Source organism: Glossina fuscipes, unplaced genomic scaffold, assembly GCF_014805625.2.
Source record: "Glossina fuscipes isolate IAEA_lab_2018 unplaced genomic scaffold, Yale_Gfus_2 60, whole genome shotgun sequence".
Lineage (NCBI taxonomy): Eukaryota > Metazoa > Arthropoda > Insecta > Diptera > Glossinidae > Glossina > Glossina fuscipes.
The window spans coordinates 7,471,300-7,492,646 of NW_023998432.1; the positions used below are offsets into that span (position 1 = coordinate 7,471,300).

The 21,347-nt window shown below is 33.4% G+C and overlaps 1 protein-coding gene across 7 annotated transcripts in view; it reads left to right on the plus strand.

The window, feature by feature from the left end:
• Nucleotides 1-8,011: 8,011 nt before the first annotated feature.
• LOC119637611 (inhibitory POU protein) overlaps nt 8,012-21,347 on the plus strand; it is an 88,720-nt gene continuing 75,384 nt past the window's right edge. For 3 of the 7 annotated variants that reach the window (XM_038033783.1, XM_038033778.1, XM_038033785.1), the window contains exons 1-2: nt 8,120-8,277; nt 8,618-8,924. In XM_038033783.1, the coding sequence (XP_037889711.1) occupies nt 8,799-8,924 (126 nt within the window). In that variant the 5' untranslated portion in view covers nt 8,120-8,277; nt 8,618-8,798. Of the gene's footprint in view, nt 8,097-8,119; nt 8,278-8,617; nt 8,925-21,347 lie in introns of those variants that run through there. The other 4 variants (XM_038033780.1, XM_038033781.1, XM_038033782.1 and 1 more) reach the window with 2 other exon arrangements.

Genomic DNA, 21,347 nt, shown 5'->3' on the forward strand with positions numbered 1-21,347 from the left:
CGAGAAAAATAAAAAGTCATCTCTTTTTAACACACCTCACATACGCGATCCTAAATTGATTTTTAACTTGCAGGTTCAAGTATAATAACAACAATAATACTAATAATAACAGGAACAAGTGCAAATGTTGTAGCCAATTTTTATGCGAGTCAACGCTGTCAGCAAACGTCTATATAAGCTTAAAACACCAAAGAATAGTCCTCCCGAAAGTTGAACAATCCTTATTGTCAATACGTATATTTTCAATCATGATGTGATTATCTACTAGAACAAACGCAAGGAATACCAACATGCCAGTGTATTAGCCAGATACATATGTTCATCATGTCCTGTATACAACTATCAAGCATAACACTACTGGTATTGCATGGTATCAGAATTCGTTTGAGTCGAAAGAATAGAAACGAGTCATCTTTAAACGTGAAGACACGCAACAAGTGATTGATTGTGTAGAAGATTGTTAAGTGACAAAACAATAACAAAAAAACATCAAACACAAAAAGCTTGTTCTTTTTTTTAACTAAAAAGTTATTGAAATGTGTATCTTCGTGATTTACCGTAAGATGTGCAGAGAAGGATAAAAAGCATAGAGAAATAAGACGAGAATTAACGTAATATGTTATTTGTTTGTTTTTTTTGGAAACAACTTTTAATTAATCATATACACAGTTATATGAGAAGAAGGATGTGAGGAAATGACTGCTCCCTTACGCAAACCTTGCTGATTCACCACATTGGTCTCATCATAACATCATTACGTCAACTTATTATGTCAACTACTCCTTTGTACAAACTTAGTTTGTGCACATTCTTAGTTGCTCAGATGTTTATTCATTCATACTGATATATACCTAGTTATATTTACTCTGCATATATTTCCTTTGAATATATATATTTCATCTATTTATATAAGACACATATGCATCTATACCTCCATATATGTACTTACCCTTTTGTACGAACTCACTTTATACATATACTTACCTATTCATACAAAACACATACATACTTATATCTTTATATGTGTAAATACTCTTTGCGCACACTTACTTTTAACGACTCCTAAATGTATCAAGATATACACATATTTACTTACAATTACTTTATATATCTACCCATGTATACATGTATATATTTCTATATTCATACACATGTGTACATATACGTACACCCCGTTACGCGTATCTAACTGCTTATAACTGCTAACATTATACATACTTAACTAGATAGTTATATACGTATCCATGCAGATTTACAAAACACATCACATATGGAACATTTCGCTAGCAACATTTGCGCAGCAAAGTTATTAAGTACTAGCCCAAGGCATCCGATAAAAGCGAGCGATATTAAAATTCGTAAGAAATAGTAAAGGAACCGAAATTGGAACATTTACTGAAATTTTACAACTATGCGTAACGCTACGCTACGAACGAGTATATGCTATACTATGATGTTTGAATAGAGCCGTGCGTGAGTGTATTCGCGCTAAAGCAGAAATGCAATTGCAAGTACAAAACAAGTGCAATTGTGCTTCCGTTTGCTTAAGCAATTATATTGAAGTGTACATGCAAAAAATTCATGTTTCGATGACGGCACCTTTACGAACTACGCAGTCGCAATGACACTCGACTTGTTGCTTGACGCTGACAAATGTGTTTCATACACCTTTCTATATTATATAATTCCAAAGCTTCTTTTTCATGTTCAACTGCATGAATTGAAATGCAAATAAAATGTAGCATGCGAAATATTGCTTTCTTTACAACAAAATATTTTCAAAATCTAGAAAAATCGAAAAACGATAAATTTCGAAAAATAAAACAAGTAGGAAAAATGTTTACAGTAGAAATTAGGAAAATAATTGAAATTTTATTTTTTTGATAGTTAATAGATAGAGATGGCAGAAATTAGAGAGAATAATTACAATAATAATATTTTGACAATATAGAATATTTTGATATACATATAGAGAACTTTTCCAAAAATAAGGCAAACACCTACATAAAAAATGTTAAAATTAAAACATGAAAAGTAAACGGCCAAGGACAGAAAAACCAAAAGTTGAATATTCTATCACTTCTGCGCCTACATATAATTGCTTAGACAAAGCAAGCTCCGCAAATAGTGCCAATACACTCAGGAGCAAGTCTATTGAACGCGCATTCTATCGCACACCGGTGTCGCTACAGTGTGGTCCTACGCATACTCCTCGTACAAACTTCAGTAAATGTTCACACTTCAGTTCTTTTACTCTTTCTTTCGATTTTTAGTATCGTTTGTTTTTATGGGATTTCTTGGGCTAGTGCTTAATCATTATGTTGCGCAGATGCTGCTAGCGAAATGTTCTATTTTATATATACAATGTTTTTGATAAAGTTCATATTATCTAATAAATATTGTTCATATACACCTAGCCATGGTTATATGACATCATACGCTTATATTCGCGTTGGTGCACTTTTATTGATCTCACAAGCTAAGATTATTACTTTAAGAAAGCTCTTTTCATATTTGTTTATTGCATAATAAAAAACTTTTTTGCCCACACACGCACTCACAGAATGGCATAGGCATGAAACACAAGGTTCTGCTTTTCACGTCTTGGAAACTTTCTTAAATCCATTTGACAACAGCAAAATTCATACACGCAAGCTCAACATTAAGCTTTATGTTCATTGTAATATGACATTCTCGCGGCATCATACTGTAAGTCAGATATTCACCACCAAATAGCTCTCTCAGATGTGCATCACTGTATTAGTAAATTCACAACACCATAGTAAGTGTGGTGAAAAGACAGCTATAAAAACCTCGCACGACCCCAAATTTCTCCTTTAATTGTTTAGCAACAGTCGAGAGGAAAGGCGAATACTGTTACTATTGTTTTAGCAAGTTGATGGTCGGCCGTTTCCTGAAAATAGGACTGTCAGTTATCCGTCACTGTGAAAGTTAATCCTTCAATTAGTTGGAGTGATTGCATGATAAACTATAAATACATCCCGTTATAAATTATGTAATAAAACAGTGAAATATTCGGTAATCATAACGTTATTATAACGGCAAAACGGCGGTGTCGCGCATTACACACTTGCCCTGCTAGTTCTTTTTTCCATTCTCATTTATTGACTTTGCTGCTCGATTCTTCTTCTCAGCGACCTCGGCGACAATTTACCTCATCCTGAAAAAACGGAACTGAAGCAAACGAATTGAATAGATAATTGAAGGTCTTATTAAGCCGAAGTAAATTTTTTTGCAACGAATGCCTGGGATTAGCCCTGAGTATGAAGAAGAAAAAATCCGAATGTTTACAACAGTAATAAGCAAAAAACAGGGCAAGCGAAAGTGTTCACAGTTTTTGTTACATATATGCGTTGCAAGCCTGTACTTTGAACAATTTTAGTCTCTTGCAAATTCTTGTACAAGTTTGGGAACGATATTTTTATTTTTACGAAAGGGGCAATATTTACCGCCGATGCTACATACTTAAGTGCGTTCCAAATTTGACAGTAGTTAAGAATTTATACACTTTATGCGGTTTTTGAAGCTAGCTTCTATGCGATATAAAGGTTTTGAAAAAAATGAAATTATGACACACTAAAAAATTGAATAGGCATGGGTGATTTGTTCCGTTTTTGTAAAGGTATTATTAGGTATATTAAAGGTATATTTTGTAAAGGCATTATCTACACAATATACGTTTAAAATTGTAGATTTATCGGGTGTAGTTTGTAAATAATGAGTAAAAAACAATTTTTTTATTCCTTTTGAAAAACAGAGGTATCGACAGTTAACGCGGTATTGTAGGCGTGCCCTTCGAGAAAATTGGCCCATTTTCAATACCAGCCTGCATACAAAAGCTTCAAATGTCTCTGCCAAATTTGAAGAACATAGTGTTATTTTTGCGGTCAGGGGAATGTTGACAACAGACATTACACAGACAGACATACTTAATTCGGTTCAGAATTTAATGCTGATCAAGAATACACTTTGTAGGGTCTCTGATGCTTTCTTCTGGACGTTGCAAACTTTTTCCCGTCATGGCATCAAAATTTTACTTTAAGAATTTTCTCTATTAAAGAACGTAAGCTGTTGTCGAAGTGTCATTGTATTTCGCCTCAAATATATGAGCATGCAATTAATCGCTGAAACTAACTACAACAAAACATGCTAAATTTCGCTGCTAAAAGAGTGAAAAGACTGGACAAATGTAATCGACATTTTAACATTGGTGGAGGTGCCCAAATTTCGTTTCATGTGCCTCTACCTATGTCATACTAATGTATTTTTTGCATTCCTTATCTTTGCACCGTAATGTAAGTTATTGGATATTATTATTCTGCAGTGTTTTTTTCCATTAATAATACAATATATATTTACATTTTTCTCTCCCTTTAACGTTAAAGAGTTAAGGTATAGTTAACTTCAATAGCAACTTTAGTTCCATGATCCTGTATTACTATTATCCACACCTAATCATGATTTTCTTTTTTTTCATTAAAATAATTACAAATTTAAAAATGTATTACATTAATAGTTTTTCTTTTTAAGAAGAAAAGTAAGCTTAGGAGTATGATGAAAATTAATGAGCCGAAAGAGATCAAAGGTGGAGAATAGCCCAGAGCTAAGAAAGATTCGAACGTCCGTCTGTCTTTGTAAGGCTTTTCATATGTGTATGTCTTAAGTGGAAGTATTTGTTAGGAAGTATTTGCTGGATAGAAATTGAGCCCCCACTGTTTCTGAATTAGCTCTCTTTAGCATGACACGGTCTTCCGTCATAACCTCCGTCCTTTCTGACATTTTGGTTTATACAGCGTTCATTACAGCAGAAGGTCAGACACTCTTTATATTACATAAAAATTGCACCTGATTGTGAGCATAGTCTTGTTATATAAAAGGGTCAGACATTCAGACATCCATGTTATAGATGGGAAGATATTAAGGGTGAAAGTAAAGACTACCACCGGTGTTTTAGAAAGGCTTATAGCTAAAGTGGCTATATTCGACATCGGCAAAGAAACTAACGGTGAGACCAATCATTCGTGACTTGTTGAATTGTAGTAAAACAGATTTGTTTTGCTACAAGATGAAGCGTGTTTTCCATTGAATTCGTTATCCAACATCATCTAAGAATGATTTGATCTAAAACCTGACTATGTCAAATTTAAATCAAGTAGGTTTATATTTTGAACACCGCTGCTCATAAGAATTCGCATGAAAAATAAACTTTTATATAGGATTGTCCATTGTTAAAAATTGTATTTTACTTTGATACTCTGTCTTACATATATTGTTAAAAATGATGGCGGCTACGTTTCCTGCATATAGGAAGTTCCTGTATGATTAAATAACTTCAAAAGTAACGATTATTGCCCCTGTGGTAGAGAGACAACACATCTGATGTCCCAAGAAGTTTTACATGAACAAAAACAGCTTTTGAGTGAAGTTTGTGAACCAATAATGCCATTTTCGAACGTGGAAATGGGGTTTGATGTAGCACATTACGGAAACATGATTGCTGATTTTTTGTGGCACGAATTAGCTAATTGCAACTTGGATGATAAGCGGCTTTAATAAAATGTTGTAATATGCCGTACATATCATGCCATCATCAATTCTTCAAATCAAACGACATAACTACTAACTACTAATAATACTATGGGATGATGTTGGCGTATAGGCTTACTCCAGTAAGGCTCGAACAAGCAATGACGTTATTCAGCAAGATAATTCGTATTATTGATGAAATAAGAGTAGATTTATGCGGGAAAGTGGCAAAAGTTGGTGTTCCAGGACTGACCTTGTCCAAGAGTCCATAGGCAGGGATTTATGCGAAATGACTTTTAAATAGAAATAACATAAACTAGTATTTAAAATATAGGAAAATCATTTTGATATTTTACTGTTTAATTTTTATTGCAAAAAAAAAATACATATATTCAATGATCCTACAATATAAGGTGGAAATAACGGTCAGATGTTATTTTGCTCGTTAACGACTTATGGCTTCAGTACGAAGACAGTCCAGAGAAGACGTACTTACGTTAATAGCAATTAAGGGTTGGAGGAGATTCCCAGCTCTAATCCTAATTTAGTTAATTTAGTATAATTTAGCACCTATGTTAGATATTACGACGAAATTTGAGAATTCCAAATTATTGTAACCAGAAGACGCGTGTGATGGTTCCTGTTAACTTGCACAATAGGAAAAACTTAACGATAAACTTAATAAAAATGTTATTTTTCACATTTTTTACCCCTCTGAGCTCACTGTTAAGCCATTTGTCCACAGTTGTTTAACACTTGTTTAAAACAAGTAAAACCAGTACAGTGGGCCATCTGCTCAAAAATTGCGCCCTGTAGGTGGAACCCAAGAAAGCAAGACGGACAAGTAATCTTCGACATATTCAAAAAGTGATTCCAGTGATAAGAAGTAGATTTATCTCAAGCCCTCCTGGATGTTGAATGCTTTCGCGTTAATATACTCTTGTACCGCAAGTAATAATAAAATATTGAACAGGCAAATTAAGTTTGCTAAATATAAATCATGAAAATTATACTTTCATAAGCAAAATAGTGCTTATGTTTTAATATATTATCACGAAAATTATTGAATAAGCTCTAGGCGAAGCGGTGTAGGGTATTTAATGCCGGCCTTGCCCTGGAATTATGGAATCATGTTATGCTTTACCTTAAAAAAATTGTAAAAATAGGTATCGTCTACTATAGCAAAAAAATTGGAAATATGTTAAGAAAGCAATACATTAATAAAGAAGTATATCGTATGAAATATGACATAGTCGTTTAATCTAAAAAAAAGAAACAATATTGGTTGATAATGGAAGCGCAATTTCGCTGGACGTGAGAGCTCGTGAATGGTTTCGAGTTACGACGAATAAGTCTTCTAATTTTTATTATCAATTTTAACAAATCATTTATTGGATGATTGTAGTGATGCGAAGCTACTTCGCTCAAAGTATTTGAAACACACAATACAGAAATTACACCCCATGTTATAGTACCAAAGGCATTAATTTACAATTTTTACACGACAGTTATCCCAGGTTATTAATACACAAACATACATTTAAAAAGAACAGCTCCTAAATCACTTTCACTTTTCCTGTTGATACTATTAACAATGTTTTAGAGAATAAAGACATTTAACGGAAACATAGGCAATATTTACGCAAACAACACCGTTGCGCGTAAGTTTCGTCACAATTTAACGACTTTGTTTATGATTTTCAACTAAATTTTTATATGAAAAGGTACATATGCATACATGCAACACACCCACACATACATGTATATATATATATATATATATATATGTATATATATATATATATATATATATATATATATATACTTACAACCATATACATGCCTGCGCTATTTCGATCTGTGTTTTGTATGTATACAAGACAAGTTGTAAGGATATATTTGCAACATATGTACTCATGTGCCGATATAGAAGAGTGTATGAACGTGTGGGCGCTGTAATTCTAATAACTAAGTTGTTACATTTTCAATTCCACGAAAAAAAAAGGTGCACAAAAAAGAAAGAAATTGCCTTGAAGTGAATGAAAACCTAATCGTAACGATGACTTTTACCGTCTAAGCAAAGCATTTTTATTATCTGCGACTAACTATAAAAATGTAGAACAAAAAAATCAAGAGTGTGCGCACTATGGCCGCTCTCTTATGGGATAAGTGCCATTTTTTCCTTGAGAAAGTCCGTCACACAAAAGCATTGTATTAATACTCATTTAGCTCTCTTAAGAGAGTGTTCAGTGACAAGCCTGGTGGATAACGGACCAATTGGCATTGAGCACTAAATTCAGGGGAGCATTTTTATGTAATGCAGCCATTTTAAAGGTCGACGCATTTATCGGACACGCCTTTTATAAATTATGAAAACATGTCCTACCCAAACAAACTGGAGTTAGCAAAATTCATCATAGAATTCTTTATCACACGGTTGTCTAGTTGTGAAATCTTTTCGGGTCCGTTTAGTTTAAACAATAGCAGATAATATTCGTGTAAAGTCAAGTACACACACTCAAAATTTAATTATATTCCCATTACAAACAGTGCGTGTGATTCAACCTAGTTTATAATTTATCGACCACATTTCTAATTCATAGTTAGTCATCGTCATTTGCATTATCAATTGTGATCAATTTGTTTTCATTTCTCGTTTACGCCTTTGTTGCCGCAGCACGCAATGAAAGCAAATCGTATCCAAAAATATTTGCTGTCGTAATAATTAAGGTGCATAATCAATTTAAACAATTTCACTACACGTTTATTCGCATTGGCTTTGATGTACACAATAAGCGTTTTACACATATCCATGCATAAATATATGTATGTATGCATATACTTGGACGGCGACCTGAGAATTAGTGGATTGCATTATACATAACTTCCGAACAATTTAAGAACAAGAAAAGGGTAAAAAACAATAACAAACAGAAAAGTAACAAAGCAAAAAAAAAAAGAGCAAACAAATCCTCAGCGCATACACACGGTTGCCAAATATTAATTAATTATTTAAATTTTTGATAATTATTTTGGCTCCGTCCTATTTTTTCTTGATATTATTTTCCAGTTATTCCATCCAATTCCAAAGAAAATTTTTTTTTAGTGTCTTATCAAACAGAGAATCCTGTCGAAAACAGGATTGATTTATTAAATATTTGCCATAAAGTAAGTGCTTCAAAATTTATTCGCCAACGACTTTTGACGCCTCAAGGGCGTTTAAGTTGGAAGAGGATTTTGTGGGGGGCTGCATGACAATGTCGATGTATTCATCGACGGACAAGATGAAAATGTCGGCACCAAGCTGTTTTCCTGGGCGTTACAGTCCGTCTTATAGAAGTTCGGAACAAATGCGACGATGCATGCCAAACCCTTCGGTAAGTGTTTCAAGTGAAAATAAAATTTTATAAAAATAAAATATATCAGCATACCCAGTGAGTTTATTTGTTCATTTATTTCTATTTTTCTTAATTCAGGGTAAGCCCATTCCAGCTCAAATTCAAATTTCGCGAATTTTCCGTTATCTTCACCTTGTGTTTCATTTATTTTGTCCAAGCTGCAAACAGGATTCTGATTGCAAAGTTCCAAGTGCAAATACTCGATATGTCCACAACTACAAATACTTTTACAAATAGGGAAAACGCAACAATAAAGGCGATAAGAAGAGAAAAGTCTACTCTTATGGTTTATTTGATTTAATTTTACGCTAGTATCCATGACATCTAATTACCAAGATATGGCCGTTTTAGTCGTTCATCCGACTGAAACCTTTAATGTACGTATAAAAGTTGTGACTAAAATATTCTGTGATTTTCAAAACAAAGTTTGTAAGAATTGACGACTTTATTATTTTTATACAACTACAGGATGTCCTGTTGCAGAACGATTTAGTTGTTAAATTTAATAACAGGATGGAGAGACAATCGACGTGTATTACTTGACACATGTTATTTTAATATGTGATATGTTTAGTAAATGGTTTTATTTTGCCCAGCACTACAACATAAAATTGACGACCACCAGTTCTAATTGTGAGATACATTACTTAGGTAGGAGCTTGGTAGAAGGTTCAAAGACAAACCACCGTTTATTTCAAATTATAAACTTTTTTTGGCTTTGTCTCTTTTTCATCTCCCGTTTTATTCACATTTCGACATTTCAAAAAAAGCAAATAATTTTTTCATGTTTATAGAGCATTACAAGTGAATAAGAAATCCAATTGTTTTATGTGACTATGAAGGACTTAAGGCGGAGAAAATTTTACTCAATTGACGCGTTGATTTCATCACTTTCATTGATAAAATTTCCTACTACCCAGTCATTACACCACTATCACTTTTAAATAAATTATTAGACAGACTTTGGTTTGAACACATATGCCAAGCTTTGTAGTTTGTTGTACGTTTATTGAAACTTGGTTGTGGATACTCTATATGTCTTAGATTATGTTCACATAATTTATAATCGCATTACCGTGTTTGTTGTCCCGACACTATTTCTCAATTAGAACAGATGTGTGTCATTTAAAAATAGTGTTTTCATTGGAGTTATTTCGTTGCTCTCTATGCGCGTTTATTCATGATCATTATTTCTTTTTAATATCGTAATGCTCAAGCTAAATTTTTAGATTTGACTGCGGAATTTTGCTTTTTATTGTCAACTAAATCTAAAAAACACATATTCTATAGCCGGCCTCAAACCTTGCAAATATCGCGTGTATGCACTTTAAAAAATGAGCGGGGTATACTCTTAGGGATCTAATTCTTTGAATCAACTACTACTTATTGTCTAGCTCTCATATATTAATCATAAGAAATCTATCCATTTTTCATTATTTGTGTTTATTTGGTCGGTTTTTTTATGTTGTCTACTATGTCACTATTATGGTCTCAACTATTTTTTCTAATGCTAGTGCGTAGAAGCGCGCGTCAATGACGCTACAAAAAATCTGTGTTTAACTCGAATATGAGCAACTTTACCTTACCAAATCTGTGTGTCTGTTATATTTGTAAATTCGCATTATGAGTACAAAATCTTGTCGAAGAAAATGATTTCGCGTTGTCTAGAAAGACGAAGCAGAACAGCTACAATTTCTTCAGGATTGCATAGGCTCAAAATTCATCATAAGTTTTTCCTAACAAAATGTGTGTGTTCGAAAGTTCCCCACATCAAACACACAAGTTTTACTCGGCGTTTGTTGCAATTTTAATTACTTATTATCAACCTTAACGTATTATCAATAGGTATATAATTGATTGTTTCCATGTGATTTATATCGTATATAATATGGTACGTTGTACAAAATCCATTCTTTATACAAATTGACAACGTTCCATAAACCAAAAATCCTCTTCACCTAACACGGTTTATTTATGGTGTATATTGCGCACTTTGGAATGTTCTGGATGATTGTGATTTTGCAGACACGATTCGATTACTTAATTATATATATATATATATTTTATTGTGCTTTTCATGCACTACAATTATTGTCCTCAATATGTAATTTTTGGCAAAAATATATATAAGCATATGCAAATTTTTACAAATTTATTTAGTATCTCTTTACAATATAAGAAGTTTTAGGATTTTATAATTCAAATATATCATACTCGATGCTAGATATAAAACGAAAATTGACCAATTTGAATATTTTTTGACACTAAGAATAACGAATTCCACTTCTTTATTTTGAAATTTCAGTTTATAAAGATAAATTGGTTGAAGATAGTAAAATTTTACGCCCTTTAAATAAGGAATGGGTTTTTCTAGTAAGCAGAGAAGAGTTTTTTTTAGCATTTTGCTTCATAATCTTATAACGAATACTATGAGTATATATATTTATCTCACTAACTCCTAGTTCTGATCTTACAGTTATATGTGCATTTAAGTAAGGAACTAATTTTTTCGATAGATATTTTTTTATATTTTGTCTTCGGTCTTAAATTTGGACTCTAATGTGATACCGTATTTCGTTTACCGCACCTGTTAATAGAAATCGAAGCCATAGATTCTGATCGGTCGGTCCTTGCCGTTTACTATTTTAGTTGACGTAAAAGCTAACATATATATTTTTAGTTTACTCTTTTTATTTGGTCATTTTGGTCACTAACTTGCAGTCTATTTCATTGATGATTTAAAACTTAAGTTGTAATCAAGCGTCTAGAAAATGGGTGCTTTTTGTTAACGGTTGTATTTAGTGCTTCATTTTCAATGAAAATTGTAATATTGCGGAAGGGGTTCTGTGAAAAGACTAGCTTACATGAGCCCAGTTCAGCTCTCCATAAAGTTAAAAGCAAGTGGAAGTACGGTTTAAAAATTCTTACAATACGATCAAAATGCAGCCAATAAAACTGCACAACTTTCTTCGAAATGAGTAGTATCCACAACAGGCTAAGCCATATCATTACAGACTGCAAAGTAAAATCTTTAAGATTACTTAAATGTGGCTCATAAACGCCCAAAATGATCTAAACAAATGAATATGTTTATATGCATTACACAATGATGTTGAGACGTTTATCAAGGCGTGAAATCATTAATTTCTGTCCAATCAATCTGATTGACAATATACGTGATTATCAACAATCTTTTTCATAGCCAAAAATTACACAATCACTTGTTTACCGAAACGTAAAAAGATAGCAAAACTTGTTCAAATTTACGGCAGTTTTACTTTAAAAACACGCTTCAAATTTCCAATATTTACCAATTTTTGCAAGATAATTTAAGTTGTTTTTTGGCTGAAAGCGAGTCTTTTGTATATACATTACTTTTAAAAAATTCTTCAAGTCTTCGAATCTATTATGTTATGACGAGTTCTTAATAAGATAGTAATAAAATAATGAATATATAAATAAATAATGCGTTTGTTGGAACCCTAATTAAATCTAGACATCATTAGATTCTCCTAGAGCTTTATTTCAAATAAAAATGGGGCTTCAAATTTTATCATAACACAGTTATGACAGATCTTTGCGGTAAATGACTGTATTGATAAGCTTATTAATAAAGACATGTTTTTCAAAACAGGATCGAAATATTACGATAAACCCGGCATAATCGCCGAGAAGACCAATATCCAATATTTGCTTTTCAATCTCGTCATCAAACTTCACTTGAAAATAGTGCTAAAATAACGAAGTCTCCCTTTTATTGCATAAGAAAACATTAAACAAAAAAAGGAAAACAATCTTTTTGGTCGGAAACTTTCTAGATGCTTTCTATAAGCAAAATAAAAAAATTCATTCAAAAAAGTAACAGCACCGTGTTATTTAAATAACATTTCAAATTCTTCAAATTCCTGAATGTCATAATAATAGGTGGGCGAAAAAGAACTCCATTAATAGACGGATGTATTGATCAAACAATTTCAGATTTACGCTCGTTGCGCAGATGGCATTTCGTATTAAAAAATTCTTTTGCTGCTTCTTTGCTTACTCCATTCAACTGTAACTTATGTATGTTAAAAAAGGAAGTCAACAACGAGAAAATTTGGTACATTTTACAATTTTTCTTTAATAAAGTCGAAAATGGAGCCAGGCAATTGAAATTACGTACCGTTTTTATGGTTCCGATGCTGCAACAGCCGATTCAGTGCAATTTTGATTTCGTTGATTGCGTTCAGGTATTTGTGATGTTAAAGATACACCTCGCATAGGTGGGGGCCCGTCGTCTAAAATGTCGAAGAAATCACAGAAATGATCGAGGTTGACCGGCATGTTAGCAGTCGTAGCATCGCCCAGTGGATGAAGATCGACCGTACAACAGTTTTAAAGCATTTGCACAAAGTTAGATTGAAAAACAAGTTTGATGTTTGGGTGCCACAGCAACTAGCACAAAAAACATGATGGATCGAATTTCCATCTGCGAAGACTTGGCCAAACGGAATCAAATCAACTCATTTTTTAAATGGATTTTGACTATCGATGAGACAACATTGTGGGAAAAAGGTTGTTGTTGAAGCGAGGTGAAGCAGCGATTACCATATTTTTCTTGCATTTGTTAACTTCCATTTTTAAAACGCTGTAAACCCACAGCTGAATAGACCACATAAAACACAGCAAAGCAACCTTTTCAGTGCGAAATTTTACCTTTCCACCGAGTATAAATCTGACATTGTTTAATCGATGTACAAGATATCGATCACTATAGACATCTACCAAAAAAATAATGGATCCCTTTTTCCCAAACTAATATTTGATTATTAAACAGCTGTTTAACTAATTTAATTAAACGGACTAAAACGGATTAAATTTAATTAAATATTTTTGGAGATAGTGTTTCTATTGTTACAATATCAAGGAAAACGATTAGAACCTTCAGAGAAAGCCTGTCTTCGATATTTAGAAAGACGAGAAATATTAAAAATCAAAACTTAAACAAATGAAGAAAATCCAAAACTCTTATCTTTCAACAATACTCTAAATCAATTCATAAGAACACTTTCAAGAAGGTGGTATCGAACAGAACCAATAAAGTGGCGATGACGTCGCACTCCAATGACATTGCTGCCCTTTGCACTACAAATGAGACATTAGTCGAAATACACGAGATATCCCCCCACTTCGGAGCAGTGGGTTTTGGGTACTTTTCCAACAGTAACTACTTCCGAAGCTTCATTAAAAGTAAGGAAAGACAAGAACTTTGTTGAATATTCACCTATTGCGATTTGCTACATTCTTACAAAAACCTACATCTAAATTAGAACTTGAGAATTGTCTTTCCAAAGTAAAAGGAAACAAGCTAGGCTTCGATCTAAATGTTAGGTGCTTGTATTAATTTTGAGCAAGAAATTCTACAGCTAAAAGCGATTAAGTAATGCGAAACACCAGTGTACACGACGGTTAAATTCGATGGTTTTGACATTCCTCTATCTAAAGTAGCAGTTTTTAATTTACTACTATTGAGTTTTTCAATGTATGCAGTCGCTAATTATGGAATGATCAAAACTGCATTTTCGACATTCATTTCAATATCGCGATTTCATTGCCTTCCAGGCAAAACAAAGGAAGAGTTTTCTGTGACGTATCTACATCGACACCGACGCCGAATACTCATGGGTATTACGTTCTACAGTGTGTACGGTGGTATTAGCAAGATGTAGTGATTTATGACTTGCTTAAACGGCATGAAACTGTTACTGCAGATGTCTACCAACGACAATTGAACAAATTAAATTGAAACAAATTTGACCAAAGAAAGACCAGTAATAGCGGCTAATAGGGCCACAACAAGAATTGACTGAAAAAAGAATTTTTAGCACTTGTTGCAAGAGTTCTCAAGGATGCAGTGTTGCAGGTCGAACAAGAACTCATTAAAGATTGCGCCTTCTTAATACCTTTTGTTTAAATCGATGCAACATGACATAGGTGGCACGCAGCTTCGCAAAGTTCATATTGCAATTCTTTCGAAAGACTTCGAGAAAGCCTTTGATAGAGTCCGTCTACACGTTATGTTAATTTATTTGAAATCATGGGGCATTGGATATCAATTTTCTTACTATATCAAGGGTTCCATTACACACGAAAGGTTTAGAGGTGGAATCAATACTCATCTTTCAAGATCTTTCTTTTTGGTAAATGGTACTCCCCAAGTATCTGCTCTACCTATAATACTTTTTTTTCTCCTTCTATTGTCGTTCTCTCTAATTTAAATTTATTATTTGATATTTTGATCTTTAACAACTACCATTTTCTCCTTATTAATCATTGAATTGATTCATTTATAGCATATTTAATTAAAAAAAAAAAAAACACGCAATAGTTTTCAGAGGTGGCTAACCCACGTGATCCCATAACCCGGGAAAGCAAATTACCTGTTATTTATGTTTGTCTAAGATGTTACAGTTAAAAATTCCCATTTTTATTTAATGAAAAATTAACAAATGTACAATACCACATACACAGTGTGTCGCACAATGACCATGTTAAACAGAAATTAAAGAAGACAAACCACTTCATAAAATCGACCGGCTTGAAAAAGCAAGCTCCACATGTCAATGTATGCATATGATGAATTCATGGCCCACTTCCGTATACTCGATGATTCATATGGTATGAACTGTGGTTGCAGAAAAGATATATAATTTTTAGGCTAAAACGAAACTTTTCACTAATGGACAGTTCATTTTTTATATGAACAGTTGTACGTGATGATATGTCAAGTTATGCAGTAGTTAAACAATTGATAATTGCGCGCCAGGGTCGTACAGATTCTTCAATCTGCATCAGCCGTCTCGCCATTTTCCAACCAACTTTTTTTCAATAAAATTTACAAAATTTGTTATACCTTAGATAAATATGCTGTGAAATGTAATCATTCTAAAACAACAAATAGCTTGTCACATATCAGTAAAGCGAGTAATAAAAAGTGCTTTAAATCAGTCTATTTATCTTTGTTCCAATAGAAACGGTTAGCTTTTAAAATTTTCACTTGTAACTTTAAATAAGTATAAAAAACAAATGTTTTAACACTGGTGAACTTGACGCTCATATAAACATCGTTGGACCAAATATAGGATCCTAATATAGGATCTGCCACATAGCCTAAAATTCGGCCTAAATTTCTTTATAATTAAATATGGGCACAAGAATATTGATCTTATTTTTCATTACCGTTCATGTTCCCTTACAAAAACGCCCTAACCGAGTGCACACAGCGGTAGTTACTTCTATCGTCCTTCTTTAATATGGCTTGTAACACAAAAATTAATGTTATCTGATCCGATTGAAACTCTTGGTATCATATTTTTACAATTTTCGTCATAGTTTGCTAGCTAATGTCACATCGTTTTCAATACACACGTCCAAAATATGTTACTTATTGTTTGGCTCACTAAAGGTTATTGAGAGTTTAATGAAATTGTTATCGTTTTTTATCATATTATTGGTCCACTTCGAATCGAGCGCAATTTTCTGATCCATTAGGCTAATACGTGAGCCTTCATCGATAAAGAAAAACGTTTCAGTATTCAATATTTCCAAAATTTAAAGAACATTGGCAAAATTTTAAATAATACTTGATTAGACACTAATATTATACGTTTGGTTACATTTGTTTTGGTTTTCATTTGAGATATCTGTGTCTTTTCTTACATCTTTCTGTTCATTCTGCTTAGAGTGTAAAAAAGGCACCAAAATATCTACGCAAACAGATTGTATCTCCTTACGATATTCCATTTTTCAGTTCTATCAGCTGTGCAAAAACTGGCACAATCAGACACAATGTTGCAACTATTGCTACGTATCGCGCAACTTTTCCTTTCTGTTCTGAGTGAGTATGTATGTACGTTTTTTTGTCCAAATTCACCATATTAGCAGAGATGCCGATGATGTAGACCCAGTCAGCGATTTCCAGGTTCCATATTTACTATTAATTTATTAATTAATTCTCACAGCCCACAGGCCTCCGGTCCTGTGTTTTGGTGGTCTCATCAGTTTCATCCCCTCGATGGCGAACCAGATCGTGATTTCTATCCCTTCATACCACTTTCTACTACTGAAGGGGTATATTCATTTGTCATAATGCTTGCAACATCCAAAAAGGAAGTTCCATATGCCTTATAAATTATATATATTCTTGGTCAGCGTGAAATTCTGAATCGATTAAAGCTTGGCTGTCCATCAACATTGCTAAAATTCTCTTGGTCGCAAAAATTAAGCTATCGACTTTCGCAAAAAACTCGCAAGTTCTTGCACGCAGGTTGGAATTGAGAATGGGTCCATTCGGTCGAACATCATGTCTACTATACCACGTGCATTGAAAACACCTCTCTCTTTCAAAAGGAATAAAAATTTTTTTTTGCCCATCACTTAAAACTGCATACATTTGCAATAATTTGAACGTGTATTCTGTGGGCGATGGATGTGTACAAAATGGGAAATATTGACTACATTTACCCAATATTATACTGTATTATACCTAATTTTTTTTTTCTATATTTTTATAACGTCCAGAGATAAACTTCATAAACCCCATATAGTGTATTTATTCTGGACCAGTCTCAGTTGTTTGCCTGTCTATGTATGCGCCTGCCCGACAGTGCAGTACCTGTAGTAGACCTTCTCGCGCAACTTCTTCTGTTCGCAAAGATATCGTTTACAAATTTGCGAAAGAATTTGAAAAAAAACCTGAATAGGTCGAAGGCCATGCCTATAACTACCACGCGCCTTTGCAATAATAGCTGCGAATAATTTTTGTTTCCATGTTTTTTGCTTGTTACTTATAAAGTACAATACATACAACAGATAAATAGTCGTTCATTCTGAAAATAAAAATAAATTAAAATTTTGTTCTTTTCGGCCACGACCGAAAATACTTTTCTCACTTGTTTTATTTACTGCAGGAAGTCCTTTCATTTTATTTCTTACAAAATGTAGAATTTTTTCAGGCTGATCAAATAGAACTTTCAAGGTAGAAACGTGTGTATAACGATATTTTGCACTGGACTTAATGCGTCGCTACGAAGAGAGTTTTGAAGTCTTGCCAAATTTTCGGCACCTATTAGCTCACACTAAGAAGTAGATCAATCATTTGCGGAACTAAGAAGTGCCATTCTTCCGGATTCCTAGAGAAAAGTAGAAGCTCCTTTCACGCCGACAGTCGTGCGTTAAGTTGTTGCTCAGTATTGTTTCTTTGAATTCTGTTTACCACTATATTTTGCATAAAAAAATATATTTATACAAATGTAACATTTTTATTTTGTTATTGGTTATTTTCATTAGGATGCGTACAAATTAATCTTAAGAAAGACTAAGCTACGGTTATAGTTGCGGTTTGGTATTTGATTGCTGTTTGCATAAATTAATATGTTTCTTGAAGTAAATTATAGGAAGTCGTGTTTTCAAACCGCAGTTGTTGGCTGTCGAAATATTTGGTACGTTAGAACGCAATTTGGCTGATCGCTTAACCACTGATAAGCAGAGTTTAATAAACGATCTAAGTAGTCTTCATCATTTTGTGCTTGTCCAAGACCTTCATATTTTTGGCTATTTTTTGTTAGCAATTACACTTTTTTGCACTGACAACAGACGAACGAAAAACAGGGAACATTATTTTTGTAGGAATGTTGTCTTTACACCAGCACCATCGAAGAATAATTTTAACTATTATTAACTGAAGGTGACCTAGTCCAATGTTTCCTTGTATGTATTGGAAACGCTTCGTGTAAGTAATTCGATCAGAATAAACATTCTGCTCTTTGGCTTATGTTGCTGCATTCAAATTCCTACAATTTATTAATTCGACTAATGTTAAACAACAAAGCCTTACAAAGAATTTCACAATTGCTCACTTTTTCGGTATAGGAACAAGGACAAGCTTCTTACATGTGAGGTTTTATTATAAACTTAACCAGGTGACTACTTTTACAATACACATTTGTCATGAGCAGCATTGGTAGTAAATCTTATATAGAAAAGCTATAACAGATAAGCAAACGATGAATAATAAAAACGTCATAATAAACGTTTATCAATAATCAGCAATAATAGGTTTAGCAATTAAACGGTCGGTAACAAAATTGTTTTTTTTTTACACGTTACACTGCTTGTGTTGAAAAGGCATATTATGCTTATATGGACGGACGGGCTTGGGATAGACTCATATTTCATTATGCCGAAGCACTTTCTCGATCAATCTAAGCTTGGCTGTCCGTTCGCCCATCTGGCCGGTTTGTTCTTTTGTTTGACGCATAGATGGCAGTTCTGATGAGACTGGGTACATGGCCGTGCCTTTGACCAATGACGACAACAATTGAAAATTGGTTTCAATCGGTCTACTTTTTCGACCACTCCTCATACAATGCTTTGAAAAAATATGGAAATAATTTTAATTTTCAAAATTTCTCAATAAAAGCAGCCAACTAATAGTATTTCGTCATTCTAAATTGATGGGAAAACTTTGGACCAGCTGGGCCAATTTTTTGAACCCCTACCCCTATAACCATTCCTAACGGAAACTGTATCTTTACGTACTAAATATATATAATTGTTAATATTTCATGACGAAAATTAGTTCATAATCGTAAGTCGACGTAGAAATCACCGAATTTACACCATGTAAACCTATTTTTGGTACCACCGCATATAAATATTCTGAGGATGTATAAACCCTTATATGCCTAAAAGGCCTAATTGTTAATGTTCTGTTATGAAAATTTTTTCGTGATAGTAATTTGACATGAAAATTGAGTGGATCGAATTGGAAACACATGGGTCTATTCCTTGAATCCCATTCTACATAACATTTCTCACAGACAGTAAGCCCTTCAAAAAAAGGGTTAAATTTTTAATATTTTATGATGAGAACAGTGTGGAATTTGGACTGCATAGGTGTACAGTTTAGATCCTAATATGTATAAGAGTTATTATGAAAAGCAATCTCGAATATGGAGGGAGCGTATAATTCCTAGTTTTCTATGGCGGAAACTAAAAAATAGTAAAATTTTTGGGAAGAAAATTCAGTTTGCTAAATTTGGGCCATGTCATACGATACTTTGGGCATCCGCTAACAGATGAGCTTTCATAAAGTACATGTCTTTGCATCAAAATAATGCGTAATTTTTGCTGTCTTATTACAAAAATGAGCTGGGCGAAGTGGCGTAGGACGTTTAATGGTCGGCCTTGCCCGTTTTTATTTGTTTTATCTTCCTTAATATGCCCTTAAGATCCATTCAAGAGCAATATTTGAAAAGATAATATAAAGGCGACAACGAAGGTTGCGTCTATGCTACGTATACGAACAATAATTTATATATATGTATGTCCGAACAAATTTATTTATGTATTTATTCTACTTATACAAGAAATTCAACTAAAACAAATCGACCGTGGAGTTCAATTGACTCTTAAAGTAAATCTTAAATTAATTAATATTAAGACTTAGTATAAGTATAATAAAACAAATAAGAAAAAAAAAAGAAAAAAAGCATGTACACAACTAGGATAGAGCCACACCCATAACCAGTACAGGATCAAATTGTAAATGGACCCCTAAGCCATCGCAAACATGCATAAGCTTGGCAACCGATAATAGTTCGACTTATAATGACTTTTTAAGGTTAAGAGCTATTTTAGGTACGACATAGGTAAATTACGTGTATTAAGCAATGTTGCTTTAATGGACTTTAAAGAGTCAGATAATGAGAATAAGTGAAAGACATTATTTAGGTCTTGTAAACAACTCCGAGCGGGTTAGACAGCTCATAACTATATTTACATTCACTAAGCTTAACCAAGATAAAGTGCCTAGAGAAGCGGTTAGGGACATTAAAGCTTATTTCACCAAGTAATGCAGGCGAGTGAATAACACCATTTATTACTTTGATTACGAAGGAAACGCCAAGAACAAATCTACGAGACGGTAAGGCAGAAGCAACGGGTAACAGAAGCAACCTATTTTCATAGGGGGGAAGAGAAGTAATCGGAACCCAACCCAAATTCCTAAGGGCAAACACCAAGAATTGGTTTTGAACAAATTCCATTGAACCAACATAGCACCTGTATGAAGAAGACCACACAACAGAGACATACTCGAGTATAGGTCTAACCAAACACATGTACAGCCTTTTCGTAATGTAAGGATTATCAAGCTCTTTGGACCACCTTTTGATAAAACCAAGCGCGGACCTAGCTTTGCTTAACGAGAACTCAATATGCAAATTGAAACGTAACCTATAATCAAATAGAACACCTAAATCTGACAAATCTGAACAAATCGACGTCTTCCAACTTGTGCAAATCAATGAAATACTGAGTAATGAATGACTTTCTTTTAGAGAAAGAAAGCTTCTTACATTT